Below are 19,605 nucleotides of genomic sequence, written 5' to 3' on the forward strand. Positions count from 1 at the left end.
CAAAATCCTAATGACAAATCCTTTGGCAAGTGAAATTAAAAGCATACATATAGCTTACCTGCTATTTAGCTGTTTACTTAAAGTTCTTCTGTAATTCTAATTGTATCATTTTGATAGAATTTTCCAATGATATTGTCCCATTTTGCAGATTATATTTGAAGCTGTATCCCTCAAGGATCACCCAGGATACATTGCTGTGGATGAAGTACGTGTTCTGGCTCACCCATGTCGTAAGTACAGATTTTCTAGTGATACCTAGTATTTTTTTAATTTACTTTTTTTTTTAAATTTAACATTATTTTCTTTCTTTCTTTCTTTTTTTAAATGTATTTAATACCTAATGATTTTTAATGTATTTTAATTTATTTTATTTAAGATTATTGTATTTTTTTCATCAATTAGTCACTTTAATGTGTTTATTTTATTTAATTAGTAGGCCTTGCATTATTAAATTCCTTTTCTTGATATTATTCTGTTGCTTGGTGACAAAGTATATCCATCAAACCTTAAAATTTTAATTGTGGATAGAGTTCAGAAGGGTTAGAACTTTTGTGACTATTTGTTTTTTTTGTCTTTGTCTGTGCTGGGAAAGTTCTCTCCCTGTTTGCCCTAGTGTCCATTGTCACCAGGAAAAAAACTGATGGGAAGCCCAAAATGTTGCAGGTTTTTCTTGTAGTGGGGACATTTTCCAATTGATACACTTGTTTTGGTAACAGCTCTCTATGCCTAAATTCACACTTATCATCAGCATAGCCAGGTTATTTAGAGTGTGCAATTGATAACAGTAGTTGCTCACCAAAATCTGTGTCTGTTTTTTGCCTGTGTCTGTGCTGGGAAAGTTCTCTCCCTGTTTGCCCTTGTGGCCATTGTCCCCAGAAATAAAACTGATGGGAAGCCCAAAATTTTGCAGGTTTTTCTTGTAGTATTGACATTTTCCAATGGACACACCTGTTTTGGTGACAGCTCTCTATGCCTAAATTCACACTTATCATCAGCATAGCCAGGTTATTTAGAGTGTACACTTAATAAAAGTAGGTGGTCACCAAAATTGTGCAATCGTGATAATCATACACAATAATTATGAATCAACATAACATATATAATACTGTGTCACAAAAAACATAAACTCCAAAAATCCCAAAAACACATTCAAATGTGACAGTCCAACTGGTGACCAATTCTTTCACCTCCAAATTGTGTTCCACCATCGTGTATGGCTGAAATTGGAAATCACCCAATCAACTCGGCTAAAAAAACATCCAGCAAGTTTGTAAACAGATCCTGAATGCCGTAAATGTGATCCACAATCCTGCAGAATACTTCAACCTCCTCCAATCAAATGATATTAAATCACCTTCTCCATACTCAGTATCTCAGAAAAAGGCCAAGAATATAATCATAGTGCAGAATATTTTTTAAAAAAAATATGTAGATAAAATATAATCCACTTACATATTGTATGTGCCACAGGGAGCGCCAATCAAAATAGCTCACTAGGGGGATCTCTCCCTCCACACCGCCACTCGTCCAGCAGTCAGCGTGCATTCTAATGCCCGGAAGTGACATCAAAGGAACCGGAAGTGATGTGTGCGACTCGAGCCTCAATGCATTTCACGCATAGCACATCTTCAGGAAACTTGTTCTTGACCACTTTTAACTACATAAAGTAAATCTTGTTGAAATATTTGAGGCTGGTGATATATCCTACTTTGGATACTTGGATCCTCCTTGAGTGCACAATCATTTTTGAGATCAGAGATACCTGGAGCACTGCCTATATCTATATTCCAGCAAACCATAGTAAAAATTCTGTGGTTTTATGATATCAGGTTCTTTTATATGAATACTGTCCACAGGTGCTCGTGATGAAGATGTTAAAGCATTCTAAACCAATTGAGATGACATATGCACACAAGGATTTAAAAAAAAAAATCTATGAACTTCATTTTGAAAACATTGGATGTGGTGCTATATATGGTTTTAATATTATGTACAATAAACTTTATTAATTTATGGAATTACTTTGTTGTGCCTCTTATTATAGGCCCGAAAAAGTCCTTTGCTAGAAAAAATGTCTTTGTTCTATATGTAATATTTTAGATGTGGGCATATAGAACAGAGTACCTCTATCTTATGTGTATGTAACTGCATAAGAACGCAGCCACAGTTTTGCTGTGTGATAACAGCGGTGCTGATGTGCTGTAAATAGCAGATCATACTGTTTACCTTTTATTTTTGTGCAAACTTTATTGAGAAGTGTGGTGTGATGCAAAAGCATGCATCACACCACACCCTGCTGGTAAAAGCACAGGGATTTTTGACTTGTCTTGCATTGGTGTACAGAACACCTTCAGAACTGTAATTTCTTGCTTGTGTGATTAGCTCAATGATTTTCCCAGACAACTGCACGATACAAGTCAAATTTTTGGCATCCCCGCAATAGGAATTTGTATTTTGGGTTATAGGCAGGGCTGGGACAAAGGGTGGACAGGAGGGGCAGGTGCCCTGGGAACTGTAGTATTATGTAAGGTGGGGGGGGAGGTGCCACAAGGAGATTGAAGTGGAAGGGATTTGTGTTGGAAGGGGGAATTTGGGGGGCGGCAAGGGAGCGAGTATTGTTCTAGGAGGGGGAATTTGGAAGGGGGGGATGTGCTAAGAGTGGTGATTAAGGGGTATTTGTGTTAAGAGGATGGATGTGGGGAAGATTTGTGCTAAGAGGGGGAATGGGGGGGGGGTTTGCTGGGAGGGGGATTTAGAATAGTAGGGAGAAGATGTATATTCAGATAGCAAATTTTAGGGATAGATAATTTGTTCTAGAAGAGCTAGTTTTGAGGGGTGGGGCATTTGTCCTAGGGGGATAGGGGGGCTCAAAGATTTGTGCTGGGGGGGATTTATGCTAGGGGAGTAAGCATGCAGATTAGTTCTCAGTTTTTTGGGGGGATTTCTGCTTACACATGCTTTTTTTTGTGGGGGGGAGGGAGGCGCAGTTTGGTATATTCGCCCTGGGCTCCAGGTGACCTTGCCCTGGCACTGGATTTAGGCATTGTAACATTGCACTCCCATTCAGAAGTCTGTAAAGGACAGAAAATAGTTAAAATCCCTGCAATCATGTACTTTGATGTCCCAGAAAGGACTCTTTTTTTTCTCAACAAAAGTGTGGTTACACTTTAAAGGCTCAACACAGAGGTTATCATCATTTGCTCCCTGATTTGGATTTACCAATCAATCAGGTTCTAGCTGCTATATTTTATGTGTGGATTAGAAACTGAGAGCTGATATATCATTGCAAGCAACACCTCCGGTTTTGGTGTCTTCCAGTTTCTACAAATAAGCTCTATATATTTTACAATTTGAATCTATTTCAGTGTCCGGATTTTCCATTTCCTCAAAGCATCCAGCTCAAATATATTTTATATAATCTTTTCTATTTATCCCCATTTCAGTGATACCAGTCAGCTGCTTTACAGTACAAATTTTATTAAATGGGCATTTCTGCACAAAGCAGCATTCTGCATAGTGAAATGGAACATGTGACCCTACCAACTAGTCTTTTAGGGTCTGGAAAAGACAACTTTAAGTGAATTTATCCTTTAAATATACATCAACTTACCTTCATCCCTGCTTCCAGGTTCTTTACTGTGAAGCCCAACCAGGTGCTGTACAGCCTTTGCCGGAAAAACACTTGGTGCCTTGAGCAGACATATATCATGACCCTATTCTTTCCCAGGGATTTTTTTTATCAGAGAATAGGTGCAGTTACTCCCCTCTTCTAAGTCACCCCTTGTCTCCACCCCCTACCCACCTCTGAGTACCGTTCCTGGGTTTTATCCCTTACCCACCTCCAACTACATCTCCTTTTAGAGAATACAGAGACAAGTATCATTTTGTGGTGTTAAGTAATTTGTATAGAATTTGTTAATGATAACAAGAAAAGCAGTAAAATAAATCTGAAGCCAGCAGCAATAGACCCCCCCCTACAACAATAGACTCCCCTAGCAACAATAGACCCCCCCCCAGCAACAATGGATCCTGGCAACAAAATACTACCACCCAGCAGCAATAGACCCCAAGCAGCAACAGTGGATTTCTCAGCAGTCAGCATTAATATACTCTCCAACAGCCAGCAGCAATAGACCCTTCCTTCAACAGTAGATCCATTCCAGCAACAATTATCACCCCAGTAACAATAGACTTCTCCAACAACAATGGATCACCATGCAAAAATAGATTCCTTTCAGTGACAATAGATCCCCCAGCATACAGCATCAATAAACCTTTAAAGCGGAGCTCCACCCAAAAGGGGAAGTTCCGCTTTAAGGACTGCTCCCCCACTCCCCATTAAGGATTGGCACCTTTGGGGAGCGGGTACCCGAATTTGACAGGTACCTGCTCCCACTTCTGGTCGATAGGAAACGGAAGGTGTCCTCCCTCCCTCCCTGTAGTCTTTTGGGACACGTGACAGGTCCCAGAAGACTACAGGACCATTCACCAAGCGCAGCGCTACTTGCGCATGCTCAGTGGGTATCTGGCTGTGAAGCCACAAGCTATCACAGCCGGGTACCCACACTGAAGATGCCGGCCTCCTGGAATACAGGACAGCTGCGGGGGACACACCACAGGACCGAGGAACAGGTAAGTGGCTGTTTTTTAAAAGTCAGCAGCTACAGTTTTTGTAGCTGCTGACTTTTATTTTTTGATAGGTCGAGTGGAACTCCGCTTTAAGTGCAACCCAGCACCCCTTGCCATTACATACATACAGTGCTTAGGTTTATGTACTAAGTATGCAATGTTAGTACAGCAACCTCCCCGCTGTGCTATTGTGTTCTGATAGGGGGACCACCCCTTGCAGCCATTGGCATATTGGATGCCGATCGGCTGCTGGTTTTCCAGCATGCTCGTTCAACAGAAGCCGTTCATGAGATTGGCTTCAGTTGGACACAGACCTGTATACATGGGCCTAATGTCGGTTGGTTTCTACTGGACCAACTGATTTTGCACAACATTCAGCCCATGTGTACTAGGCTTTAGCAAAGGGTAGCATAGGAGGCCAAACACAAATAATGAGCTTGAATCTTGCTGAAAGAGTTAACCTTAAAAGAAGAAATACCTTAGGAAATCCTCTCTAAAACCGGAGCTCTCATTATTTCCATGTTTCAGGCTCGTAGCACAAGATTCAGTGTCTTAATAAGACTGCAGTGATGCAGCTGCCTCTATTAGGGCCTTGGGAGAGGGGATTTCTCAGCATTTAGAAACCCCTTCACTCTAAAGGATCTGTGTGATGCATGAGCTTATCGCTGCTGTTGTTGGGACTGAGAGACTTATAATAATTGTTTTCTCTAGCAGCGGAGACAGATTTACAGACCTAATCTAGAGCACATTGGAGCGTTCTTCGTTGTGAAAATGGAGGTCTCCCTTGTGTAGCTCTGGTGTCTGTTTATTACAAAAAGTTGAAAACTACAAATCTTGTTGTTGGTGTTCTAGAATGCATTAGGGTCATGAAATCATTTCCACTGGGTTAGAGAAAGTCATCGTAAAATTTTCTGTATATAAAGGTGTGTGTGGGGTATAGGATGAGTCTAGGAATGTGTAGCTTTAATATACAACATTTAAATGCTGAGTGTCGGGAGAAAGCAGGGAGAAGGAACAAAAAAGATTTTTTGTAAAAAGCAGCACATAACATACACATTAACACTTGTTAGGCACACACTGAACCAGGGGCGGACTGACAACTCATGAGGCCCCCTGGGCAATAGGGGCTCATGGGGCCCCTGTGTCCTCGCCCAAACTCAAAAAAGCCTATGAAAAAGGTACCAGGGGCATCTCATGGGGCCCCCTACTGACCCCGGGCCCTCGGGCAGTGCCCGAGTTTCCAAATGGTCAGTCCGCCCCTGCACTGAACACCTTGATTACCTTGAGCTGTTAACCCTTTGCCAGTCAGTGTCATTAGTACAGTGACAATGTATAGTATTATCACTGGTCACTCTATTAGTGTCACTGGTGATGTCAGTGTCAGTTAGTCAGTTCCCACCCATTGTCAGTTAGTGTCAGATTGCCCACCACAGTCCCACTATCAGGGCCGTGGATAAGGGGGTACTACCAGTCCTCCTGTACGGGGCCCAGGTCAGCAGGGGGGCCCAGGCAGCTAGGTGAATCAGATTTGTGGGCAGGGAGGGTGATTGGCACGGCAGGGGGGGGTAATTACTGGAACTGATCCTCTGTATGGCTATCTGCAGCAGCTGAAAGCTGGCTTCTCCTCCTTTCCCTCCTGCTGGCTTTCATCTGTTGCAGAGAGAGCCATACATGGGATTGTTTTCAGTAATTTACCCCCCCCCCTCGCCGCACCCATCACCCTCCATGTGCACCATATGTTTCCCTTTGTTGCCCAGGGCCACAGTCCCACTATCAGGGCCATGGATAAGGGGGTACTACCAGTCTTCCTGTACAAGGCCCAGGTCAGCAGTGGGGCCCAGGCAGCTGGGTGAATCAGATTTGTGGGCAGGGAGGGTGACTGGCACGGCAGGGGGGGGGGGCAATTACTGGAACTGATCCCCTGTATGGCTATCTGCAGCAGCTGAAAGCTGGCTTCTCCTCCTCTCCCTCCTGCTGGCTTTCATCTGTTGCAGAGAGAGCCATACATGGGATTGATTCCAATAATTTACCCCCCCTCGCTGCACCCATCACCCGCCATGTGTACCATACGTTTCCCTTTGTTGCCCAGGGCCTCCTCTCCTTTTCACCGGCAAGTCATACAAAAGGTTCCTTCAAGATGGAGACTGAGGGAAGGGTCTGGAAAATATGTCACATTTACCAGCCCCTTACTTTCTTTTTTTAAGGGGGTCCTGTCAGGTTGGCTGTATGGGGCCCTGTGGTTTCTATCAGCCCTGCCCACTATAAGTCCCACGGTCCCACTATAAGTCACTGATCACCGCCATTAGAAGTACAAAAAAAATTCCATTATTTTTATCATAATTTTTAAACGCTATAAATTTTGCGCAAACCAATCAACATACACTTATTGGGAATTTTTTTTACCAAAAATATGCAGCAGATAACATTTTGGCCTACATTTTTGAAGAAATTAGATTTTTTTAATTTTTTTTATCAGATATGTATTTTAGCAGAAAGTAAAAAAAATATATATTTAAAAAAATTTATAGTTATTTTTCGTTTGTATAATAAGAGATATAAAAAACAGTATCACCCAAAAAATTGCTATTTGTGTGAAAAAAATTATATAAATTTCATGTTCATGAAGGGGATAAAACCTTCTGGAGCTGACAATGAATTGTGTACTCAAAAAACTGATAATAAATAAATAAAAATATTCCTAGTAGCTTCACACAATAATACTATGATCACGTGCAAACCAATATATCTTATGTAGTCATCACAACCAAATAGCAAAAATAATTTGTGCAAAGCAACAAAACAATTGTGCAGAAACTTTTGTGTAATCAGAGATAGTATTAGAACAGCTGGTGATCAAGTCCCATATCAGAAATAAGTATCATGTAAAAAAAACAAACAAATCAGACAAATATCCACACAAAAAATGTAGCCTGAGTTCTAGTGTTTTTTAAAGTGCTGATTTCACAAAAAATAAGCTGTGGAACTACAGAACACCTCCACTGATTCCCACTGTGCCCCCCCCCCCACCAGGTGACGCACTCACCAGATCTCTGTGATGCCTTAAGTCAATAAGTGGGTCCAACGCAACCTTTTCCAGCATTATACAGGCTTCCAGTTCACTCCTTTAGCTTCAACCCAGTTGCGCCATTTAAAAGCCACTTTTTCCTCCAGCTTCAAAACCACCATCACAAAAAAACCAACAAGAGATTTGCCATTGTGCAGTCAGTCTGCTAACTCAATCCACAAGTGCGCACTTACATATAAAATAAACTCATACCAGATTCAAATGCGAAAAATATAATTGCTGGTATAATGGGAAGGCGTTTCTCACTTCATGTATCCTCCAGCATGCGCTCCACATACCGGAAGTGGCATAGGTGTTGATTAATATACCTATAAATGTAGCGCTCCTTAATACCACAATAATAAATTTATGTATATATAATCTTTCCGTGATATCACACACCATATATTTACACTAAAAAAATCTATTATAAAAAGCGACAGTGTTATATAATCAAAATTATTAATGTGACACAAAACAATTTTGAATTTTAAATAATAGTCCCATCAATCAATAAATAGTCCAATATTAGTGATAAGGTGATCATTAATCATCAATTTGTGACTTTCCGTGAATCCTCCAACTGATAAAGATGTATGCTCACCTCCTTAATGCCTAAAATTAGGCTATACACACTTGTGGTTCACCAACCTTGGAACCTGCCAGAATTATTTCTATATGAGATAGATGTAAGGTCCTTCCTTATGGATTAATGCAGTTATCCTTTATGAGCTGCTTATCCCTGCAGGGATTGATCCCTCCTTCAGCTGTTATAAATCACCTGCTACTCCTCTTTATTCGTTCCTCAGCATACAAAGAGAAAGTGGAGACATAGTGCTTTATCCTTAAAACATATATTTTATTCCCACAATTTAAGTATATCACACTCACATTTAAAATGTATAAAAAACGCTCAGTGCCATGAAAGCCTGTGCCAGCCGCCGAGGCATGTACTTGCCGTCTGCCGTTTTGCTCTCTCTCCTTCCGAGTGATGTCGTAGCCCCACCCCTACGCGTTACACCATAAGTAACGTGGCTTCATCAGGGGGTTGTGATAGGCTGTAAATGATGTCACAGACCTGTAGCCCCATCCAACACATTTTGTTTTTACTTGACGTCATCAGGGACCAGGGATTATACTGTCACTTATCTTTAATATACATCTTCTCTGTACAAAGCATTTGGCTGTTCCTGTAAATTAGAAATGCCCAAAAGTGGTCACCATCTTGGTCAAAATGGCTGGATTTTGTCCATTCATTGACACTATTGGAGTGTATTCATAAAAAATGATTCATTCATCTCTTAGATTGTAAACTCCAAGGAGCATGGCCCTCCTAACCCTCTTGTATTGAACTGTATTGTTGCTGTATTGTCTCTCTTTACATTGCAAAGCGCTGAGCAAACTGTTGGCGCTATATAAATCCTGTATAATAATAATTAATCAAAACTATGAGTAAGTTTGTTCTGTCCAGATGGGCCAAAATCAAATGTCTGCAGGGTGCATTATCTGCACATCTAATGTTATTCATCAGAAAAAAAAGTGGTAGGGTACAAATACACCATTAGGGCCACTGGATGGCACTGAGTCTCACAGGAAATAAATATGCTCATCAGCTCCAACTAGTGGTCAAAATGCAGTATATTTCCCATTCACTACTCTTTTCTGTCATTGAATAACATTTGATCTGCAGAGAATATAAAACAAACACACCACTCAAGTTCTAAAGAATTTGATTAGGCACAGAATTTATATATTTTTCTCATTCACTAGACCAATATGCATGATATCATGTATTTGTTCTTGGCCTTGCAGCTCACTTCAGATTCAGGAAATCTTGAAATAGTGCTAAAGTAAAAAAAGAGAGAACACACTGGCCTTCTTCTATACCTCAGACAACACTTTTTAAAAAAAAAATAAAAATCCATCAAAGGCTTGTCCCTCAAAATGCACCAGTTCGCTATGGTTTACCAACTGCTGCAAAACTGCTTGAAGTCGCTCAGGGTAAACTCCCATCGATCTATATGTAGACAGAAATGTGAGGAGGTCCCATCTGTAAGATGTGATAGATAATTACATGGCTGGAATTTCGACTTGCTTTTGAGCATTGTACTGGATTTTATAAATAAAGTGTTTTTTGAGGCTGGTGCACCCATTGTTGACTTCTAATACGCTGATGATGTACTGTAAAATGAATTTTCTCTTCTATATTATAGGCACAGAAGAGATACTAGTCTTAATGAATTTTTAATGGGGGAAGATTAGCTCTAATATTAGCTTTTCTCCAATATGCGAAAAACATGATTCTCTTTACTTGTAATCTAGCCCTGACCATGGTTCTGGTAACTTCTTTCTGACCATGGCTCTATGAAATTGTACATAATAACTGAACATGTTTAGGGCTTGTGCTGATGGGTTTTTGTTCACGGCAGAACGGCTTCGCTCCCAATACAAGCTAAAAAGACATCAAAAGCAGCTTGCGTAAGTTGATGCAGCTTAGAAGGAGGTTGAATGCATCTGTCAATAAAGTCTGAATGATCTCAAAGGTATCTCAAACCGATATCAAACGTAAGCAGAATGCACTTGATGGCTAGCTGCTTTTGCCAATGAGCACAAATTCAAAGTCTTTCAACGCAGATTTTAATGTATTTGGTTGTTAATAATATTAATTATTTTCTTACCTGGCCCTGGTAACCTGCCTTTGGTAACCATTAGGGATGAGTGAAGCTACCTGGGTTTGGTTTGCAGGAGGTTCAGGGAAACCAATAGGAAGCTCGTAAATCCTGAACTTAGCACCAAACCCACTTGATGTCTATAGAAAGGTGAATCTTGTATTTTTTTTGTGCCCATTTTCAAGGTTAATAAGCAAATTGTTATTAATAAAAGGTTATGGGAAGTGGCTACCAATGGCAAAAAAAAAAGATTTCAAAAATTATAAATACTTTTTAACTACAAGGTTTTTTTTTTTGTGGCGGTGCCTTCATGGAATAATACAATGTAGTCCTGAAAAAAATGTTGTGGGTTTCCCCATAATGTTCCACCTAGCCACTTATCCAAGCCTGGATGAGCAGCAAACATGCTGCCTGCCCTTTCTGTACTAGATCAGTTGTTTTTCAATGTTAAGGGGGTACCTTACACAAGAAAAGAGTGAGAAAGCCTCTTCCTACTTGCAAAGCACCCGTGTCCCAATGTGGAGGGACAAGGGCCGCTTCCACTCCTAATATGAAGGAGGTGGGGTAATATGCGGTGGGACTTATAGTGAAGTTTTGAAGCCCCCTTTATGATAAGGGGCCATTCAGATATCTGTCCACTCTTTTTTCCCCTTTTTTAATGTGTACGTTTATAATAATAGGCCACCCAGATGTCTGCCTCATCCCAGGGGAATAAGTACATTAGTATCTCTTACCCCGTACCCATTCCCAGAAAGAATTACATGTAAATAAACACCTTGAAAAAAAATCTTTTAATTTCAATACAATTAAAAGACAATTTAATTTTTTTTTTAATAATGTCCCCAATGTAAACCAGCATTCATCACAACTGCATCTGTCCGCCACCAGTTATAAGACAAAGGCTGGTTCTGGCCAGCTCCGTAGATTGTTTTAAAAAAGGCCTGTATTCTTTCTTAAATGTACATAATATAGCTGGATACTAATATTTATAGGTAAAGTATATCCAGTCGGCTCTTTGGGGGATCAGGAAGTAATTTTTTCCTCAGCTGGAGCAGATTGGATCATGCTTTGCTGTTTTTTATGCCTTTTTCTGGGTCAACTGTGGGTATAGGATATATGTATGTATGTATATGGAGGTTTTTTATGTGTTTGTGTGTTGTGTGTTTTGTTTTCTGTTGGTTGAACTGGATGGACTTGTGTATTTTTTCAACCAGATTAACTATGAAACTGTAACAATGTAACAATGACCCGATGCCAATTGAAGTGTACACTTCACACTCCCAAAGCTAAATGACAGGCTCCCAGCACTGTGGAAATAAAAACACAGAATTGGGAATCCCAGGTGACTTCATTGACCATATATACTCAATGCTCAAATGCATCACCCTGGATCCCCTCCTGCCTGTTTTAAATTACAGCATGTGAGAATTTGAGTGGGAAATGGCCACATTAGAAGCATTGTAGAACAGTATCGAAAGTAGGATTTACTACAGCCTAAAAAAATACGTAAAACTTCGCTCTCCTAAGTGTCAGACGACTTGATCTATTCAACACTGAATTCAAACTTATGGTCCATGTGCTTACTGCCACTAAACAGACATTTGGAAAAGCCTGGAAAGCTCCTACTTTTTCAGTAGCTGAAAGTAAGTTGAGAATCACAGAGATTATGCTACAAGAAAAAGCAGAGGCTAGGATATCAGACACAATGGAGAAGTAAACTCCAAAAGAAAAATAAATGTGATAATGTGATCGTGACAATTATCAACACCTATTGCAATCTACAGTATATGTAAAAAAAGCTGCCACTATATATAGACCATAATAAATGAAATAATAAAACACCCAAATCATATAGTATTGTAATAGCGCTAAACAAATAATAAAATGTGAAGTGAATACCAAAAAATAGTTGTGATAAAAAAACTAATAAACTGTCTGTGATTAATGTGATAAGAAATCAATTCAAATGAAAAGTGATCCAAAGTCCATGAAATAAATTCTTCTCCTTCACCGTGTGTTATAGACTGACAACCAAGTGCTTCACAGGAATCCCCCACATGGATGTAAACTCACCACACATATTTGCCTTCCACTGTCGTGGTTGGCAAAAAAGCTTCCTGGGATAATGTTAGGGATCCGGGTACGACCAGAAATGTGTGGACTGACACAGAGAAACACAGGCTCCAGGTATAGTATAAACAATACAATTTATTAAAGACTAAACAATACATAAACGCAGTGCAAGACTAAACATAAACACAGTGCAACCAAACCTCCAACAGATAACAATAAGAACAATACTAAACGTAGTCGGGCAGGCCGGGTCGGTAGCAAACGGGCAGGCAAGGTACAAGGAGCAGGTGGAAGCGTAGTCAGGAATAGCCGAGGTCAGGACAGGCAGAGTTCATGCAGAGTCAGGATTAAAGCAGGATCAGGCAGGAAGCAGACAGGATGCAGGTACAGGGGCTCATGGGAAACATACACCAAGGCCTTGATCACAGGCCTGGCCATTCCTTAAATACACCTGCTGTAATCAGCCTCAGGTGATGACTCATTGCAAGAGTGAGCCTCTGGTTGCTGAGAGCACCCGCTGACCAGCCCTGGTACTGCAGCCCACAAGGCAGGTGAGTCCCACCACTACTGGCAAGTCCATTCCTGACAGATAATCTTCCCAATTAAAGATGACTTATGAATTGTGTGAGACAAAGATTCCACTGCCTCGAGATAGACCATGTAAAACATACAAAAAACGCTCCAATGGTGTAGTATGAACAACCAGATTCTTTAATTAAATGAATGGATCTTACTCACAAGCAAACTGATAAAACAAGCCCAAATGATGTAACCATTGATAAGCCTGAAGTGATCATAGACCAGGTGCTCTCACCACCTCCGGTGTGTCTGACACCATCGAGTCACTTCTGGTCATGGTCCACATCACATCCGGTCGCCGCACCATCACGCCCTGATGCAGTTTGTCACTTCCAACTTATTCATAGGGGTCTCCGGAAGTGACGTGGACCATGACCGGAAGTGACTCGACGGCTTCAGATACCAACAAACCGGAGGTGGTGAGAGCACCTGGTCTATGATCACTTCAGGCTTATCAATGGTCACATAATTTGGGCTTGTTTTATCAGTTTGCTTGTGAGTAAGGTCCATTCATTTAATTAAAGAATCTGGTTGTTCATACTACACCATTGGAGCATTTTTGTTTGTTTTACATGGTCTATCTCGAGGCAGTAGAATTTTTGTCTCACGCAATTCATAAGTCATCTTTAATTGGGAAGATTATCCCAGGAAGCGTTTTTGCCAACCATGAGAGTGGAAGGCAAATATTTGTGGTGAGTTTACGTCCACGTGGGGGATTCCTGTGAATCACTTGGCTGTCAGTCTATAACACACGGTGAAGGAGAAGAATTGATTTCATGGAGTTTGGATCACTTAATTATGTGTTTTCATGGACTTTGAATCATTTTTAATTTGAATTGATTTCTTATCACATTAATCACGGTTTATTCGTTTTTTTGTCACAATTATTTTTTGGTGTTCACTTCACATTTTATTATTTATTTAGCGCTACTACAACACTATTTGATTTGGGTGCTTTATTATTTCATTTACAATGGAGAAGTACTTGGTTATCTTGTGGCCTTCCGTTTAGACATTTCCTTCTCCTTGAAACAGATAATGGTCTCCTATACCTTTGTAAAGGGTCTGACCAGAACCTACTCACCAATTCCCTTCGCTATACTTTCCGTTTCATGAATCCCCCCTTCTTCCCCACCCATCCTTTCCTCTGTTTTTCTCCAAGAGTACAAAATCTGATCAACCATCAATATTTGTTTTTGTTATGTCTAGTCTCATTCAATTAGACATTGTATTTCTGTTGATCCTCAACCAACCAATTGCTAGGTCAATTTATTTTACCTTAATAAAATGGGATATGTTTCCATTACTATTATCCATCTGTATAATATGTTATTTGTAACAAAATGTAAAAAAAAAAACAAATCCAATAAAAACAATTAAACCATAAAAATGTTATTTGATTTCCTGGGTTTTTGCTTCTTGGGTCTTAACCCTTGACAAGTTAGCTCTGAACACTTAGCTGTTGTAGGAACACTGTGGGATAATGGGTTATGCGTCTACTTGATCTTAACATAGACAAAATAACTGATACATGTGGTTTCCTATGAATCTTTGTACAAAATTGATGGGTATTTGATTTGGGTGCTTTATTATTTCATTTACAATGGATGAGTGCTTGGTTACATGTGGTTTCCTATGAATCTTTGTACAGAATTGATGGGTAGGTATTAGAAAAAAAAAGAGAGAACTGTCATAGCAATACATCAGAAGGATGTGTAGTGGTATCTGTATATTAGTTTAAAAAAAAACCCTGAAGTCTTTGTATTAGAAGTGGGCGATAAGAGGGTAGCAATAGAATGAAGTGAGATGTATGTGTAATTGTATGGTATTATGAGTGATGGAGTGGTACGTGGATTCTTATACATATGAGGAGTGGGTGGTGAAGTGGCTTATGCCTGTCTATTATTATTAGGAAAGATGAATGTGCAACAATGCCTTTGTTAGTGTTAGCTGAGTGGCTTGCTTATCGTCACATGTTCTATGTCAGAAGTGAGGACAATATATAGCATTCTATACACAGTCATACTTGACAGCGTATAAAAGATATTTTATAACAGTTTTTTTTTAAGTATCTGTATCTAAGTACATTATGTACTATACTGGCTTGGTGGGCCAGTAAACACTATACTATACTGTATTTGTAACTGAACTATATCTTCAAGTTTTGGATAGAGTGGTAGGGGGTTAGGACCCCTATCAAGGTTGTATCACTGTCTGTGTCATTACTGGGGAGATTCCCAGTTCTTGCTACCATTGTCACCAGGACTGAAGGTGAAATTTTGAATTGTCACAAGAAAAGGAACAAAGGGAAACTATTTTCGTGGGTATATTTATTCTAGCCACAACTGTCTAAAAGGGGATCTACTTCACTCTGAAAAGATTTCTTCTCACTTCCTGTTGTTTCTACAGGACAGGAAAAAAATGGTATTCTCTTGAATGGGGCATGGATAGAAAAAAGGGATTTTAAAGAAAAAGTAGGGCCATTTCTCATTTGGCCTACTTTTCCTGTTGGTCCCAGAAGTGAAATTAGTTCTGCACTCCTGTGACTCGTATTTGGCTAACAGCAGACTAAAGTCCGCTGTTGGCTGACATTACTCCAGGCTCTGGAAGGAACCCTACTTTATAGTTGGGATCCACCCACATTCCTGACCAGCAGCTCATCAGCTGCTGAGAGCCTGAGCCAGTTGGTCCCACCCACTGCACAGTCCGGCACTCCAGTGAGCGTTGGGGGGGGCAGAGCAGAGACCTGGTGACTATCAGTCGCCAGCTCTCTGCTCACTGAAGACCAAGAACTAATCAATCAGCGGTCTTTTATCTCTCAGTTCATGGGTTTAAAGCCTGGAGGGACAGATGCAGCATTGAAGCAATGCTGCATCCACCTAGGTGAGTATGTATGGTTTTTATTTCTTGCATTCTCCTTTAACCATTCTCTACACTATCCAAAATGAATAAATACTGTCTTTAAATAAACTTTGAGGTAATCAATGTAAACATCTGTATAGTTTTGTATTTAAACTTTTCCTCCTCAATTCTTTCTTAGATATCTTAGAAAACACTTGTAGATGATAAATATGAGTTTTGTATTAGCAAAAGAGGATTTATGGTGTGCTTGGTCAAGAAAATCAGTTATCTTCCCACGGGTACAAATTTCTAAGAACATATATTCAGGACCTGTCATTGTACCTGAAAGTTAGTTAGAAAAATATATGTGTATTAGAAAGAACTCCACAAAGTAGAGGGAAAAGAGAGCCAAGCTAAAGGACATGAATTGCAATGGATTTTCTAAGTCTCTTAGGATCCATGTTGGTGGTAAGATGAAGGGTCCTACTGAAAATTCTTGTGGACGTCTTGTTGGATGTTTTGCTCTAAGCATACCCCAGAAGATTAGCAGAGGCTGCTATAAGGCTTATAGGATGAAGAAAAAAGTATAAACCCTGCAGTGACGTGATCCTGTGTCCAGTCCTTGAAAGTGCCAGTTCTTTATTAAATTATACTTTGGGGAATTCAGAGGGTCATCCAGTGTTTCTTTATCACCAGATTGTATATCATACCTTCCTGAAGGGTACCTAAGCTAATATTTTTGGGTATGGGAAATTTACAGTATCTCACAGAAGTGAATACACCCCTCACATTTTTGTAAATATTTTATTATATCTTTTCATGTGACAACACTGAAGAAATGACACTTTGCTACAATGTAAAGTAGTGAGTGTACAGCTTGTATAACAGTGTAAATTTGCTGTCCCCTCAAAATAACTCAACACAGCCATTAATGTCTAAACCGCTGACAACAAAAGTGAGTACACCCCTAAGTGAAAACGTCCAAATTGGGCCCAAAGTGTCCATATTTTGTATGGCCACCATTATTTTCCAGCACTGCCTTAACCCTCTTGGGCATGGAGTTCACCAGAGCTTCACAGGTTGCCAGTGGAGTCTTCTTCCACTCCTCCATGATGACATCACGGAGTTGGTGGATGTTAGAGACCTTGCGCTCTTCCACCTTCCATTTGAGGAAGCCCCACAGATGATCAATAGGATTTAGAGACATGCTTGGCCAGTCCATCATCTTTACCCTCAGCTTCTTTAGTAAGGCAGTGGTCGTCTTGGAGGTGTGTTTGGGGTTGTTATCATGTTGGAATACTGCACTGCGGCCCAGTCTCCGAAGGGAGGAGATCATGCTCTCCTTCAGTATGTCACAGTACATGTTGGCATTCATGGTTCCCTCAATGAACTGTAGCTCCACAGTGCTGGCAGCACTCACGCAGCCCCAAACCATGACACTTTCACCACCATGCTGGACTGTAGGCAAGACACACTTGTCTTTGTACTCCTCACCAGGTTGCCGCCCACACGCTTGACACCATCTGAACCAAATACATTTATCTTGGTCTCATCAGACCACAGGACATGGTTCCAGTAATTCATGTCCTTAGTCTGCTTGTCTTCAGCAAACTGTTTGCAGGCTTTCTTGTGCATCATCTTTAGAAGAGGCTTCCTTCTGGGATGACAGCCATGCAGACCAATTTGATGCAGTGTGCAGCGTTTGGTCTGAGCACTGACAGGCTGACCCTCCACCCCTTCAACTTCTGCAGCAAAGCTGCCAGCACTCATACGTCTATTTCCCAAAGACAACCTCTGGATATGATGCTGAGCACATGCACTCAATTTCTTTGGTCGACCATGGCGAGGCCTGTTCTGAGTGGAACCTGTCCTGTTAAACCTCTGTATGGTCTTGACCACCAAGCTGCAGCTCTGTTTCAGGGTCTTGACAATCTTCTTATAGCCTAGGCCATCTTTATGTAGAGCAACAATTCTTTTTTTCAGATCCTCAGAGAGTTCTTTGCCATGAGGTGCTATGTTGAACTTTCAGTGACCAGTATGAGAGAGTGAGTGCGATAACACCAAATTTAACACACCCATTCACACCTGAGACCTTGTAACACTAATGAGTCATATGACACCAGGGAGGGAAAATGGCTAATTGGGCCCAATTTGGACATTTTTACTTAAGGGTGTACTCACTTTTGTTGCCAGCGGTTTAGACATTAATGGCTGTGTTGAGTTATTTTGAGGGGACACCAAATTGACACTGTTATACAAGCTGTACACTCACTACTTTACATTGTAGCAAAGTGTCATTTCTTCAGTGTTGTCAGATGAAAAGATATAATAAAATATTTACAAAAATGTGAGCGATGTTCTCACTTCTGTGAAATACTGTATATATGGCATTTGGTGGTAGGTTAACTGAAATTACTAAAGCTGGCCATAGACTAGTAAAATTGTGTTTAACATTGTTTAGTTTTAAGAACATTTATCTGATTTTTCTAATTGTTAGTGGGGACAATTTAACATTCATTTCTGACCGCGGGACAGAAAGTAGGACAGAGTAGGACAGAAATGTTTTTTAGAACAAAAGACTTTCTAGCAGTGTATGTGGTTTTCATTTGGGAAAATCTATTTATTCCAAAATCAAATGTTAACAGCAAATTAATTTTTAAAGTACTTTCAATCAACATTCGTCAAGTCACAGAAAGTGCTGAGAATTTTCATATACATTTTCATACTAATGCTTGTATGAAAGTTTATTCAAAAATCTACTATGTATAGCCAGCTTAGGAAAGAGATAATGCAAGAATTGTTGGTGGAAGGGACTGGAGTGGTAATATTGTAAGAGTTTGTGTGGGGAAAAAACATAAAAATAACAGAAAACAAGCACATTAAATAAACCAAAAAGTAAAGTTCAATGTTTCCTATATGAGTGACTCCTACTACATGAATGAAGTATGGTGCCAAAGATGAGGAGGATCCTCTTCTTAAATACAGTGTTATGTGTATCCAAAACACCCCATGTGCTCCACCAACTACTCTGAGGCTTACTAGAGAGACTGTGACCCTCACATGAGAAGCCAGACAATGCTTGTGTATTATTCAAAAGACTGGTCACCACCAGGCTTGACGCCTTCCAAGGAGCTCATCTCTTATTTGTATAAACCGGACTGATGCATTATGTATAAAAAAGGCAAAAAGACCACTCCAATAGAGTAAATCTGTCATATGTTCAGCTTAAAACCAGTTAGAGACACTTACATAGACGTTGGGCAAAAAAGTATATAAGAAACTACACATCCCAGCAAGGCCGTGGATAAGGGTATACCACCAGTCCTCCTGTACAGGGCCCAGGCCAGCAGGGGGAACCAGGCAGATGAATCAGATGTGGGCAGGGAGGGTTAATGACATGGTATGGGGCAATTACTGGAACTGATCCCCTTTCCCCTTATGTCTTTATGGATCCATCTGCAGCAGCTTAAAGCTGGCTTCTGCTCCTCTCCCTCCCATTGGTTTTCAGTTGCTACAGAGAGAGACATACAGGGGATTGGTCCCAGTAATTGCCCCCCCCCCTCTGGTGCACCCATTACTCTCCCTGTATACCAGTCTTTTTCCCCTGCTGCCCAGGCCCCCCTTTGTGCTCCCACCCCCGCAGTGCTGCCGACTTCCCTTCTCCGCTATCCACAGGCAACTGCAAGCACACAATAGGATACTTCAGGATTGAGAGTGGGGGAAGGGTCTGGTAAATATGTCACATTTACC

General features: G+C 40.5%; 1 protein-coding gene across 11 annotated transcripts in view; it reads left to right on the forward strand.

Moving 5' to 3' along the window:
* Positions 1–19,605, forward strand: part of PTPRT (protein tyrosine phosphatase receptor type T) — a 560,113-nt gene that overhangs the window by 254,163 nt on the left and 286,345 nt on the right. For all 11 annotated transcript variants that reach the window (XM_089673313.1, XM_089673317.1, XM_089673311.1 and 8 more), the window contains exon 4: positions 149–230. In XM_089673313.1, coding sequence (XP_089529439.1) covers positions 149–230 — 82 coding nt within the window. The remainder of the gene's footprint in view (positions 1–148; positions 231–19,605) is intronic.

The sequence above is a fragment of the Staurois parvus genome, unplaced genomic scaffold (genome assembly GCF_062004578.1).
Source record: "Staurois parvus isolate SC_StPar_1 unplaced genomic scaffold, SC_StPar_1.0 ptg000137l, whole genome shotgun sequence".
Lineage (NCBI taxonomy): Eukaryota > Metazoa > Chordata > Amphibia > Anura > Ranidae > Staurois > Staurois parvus.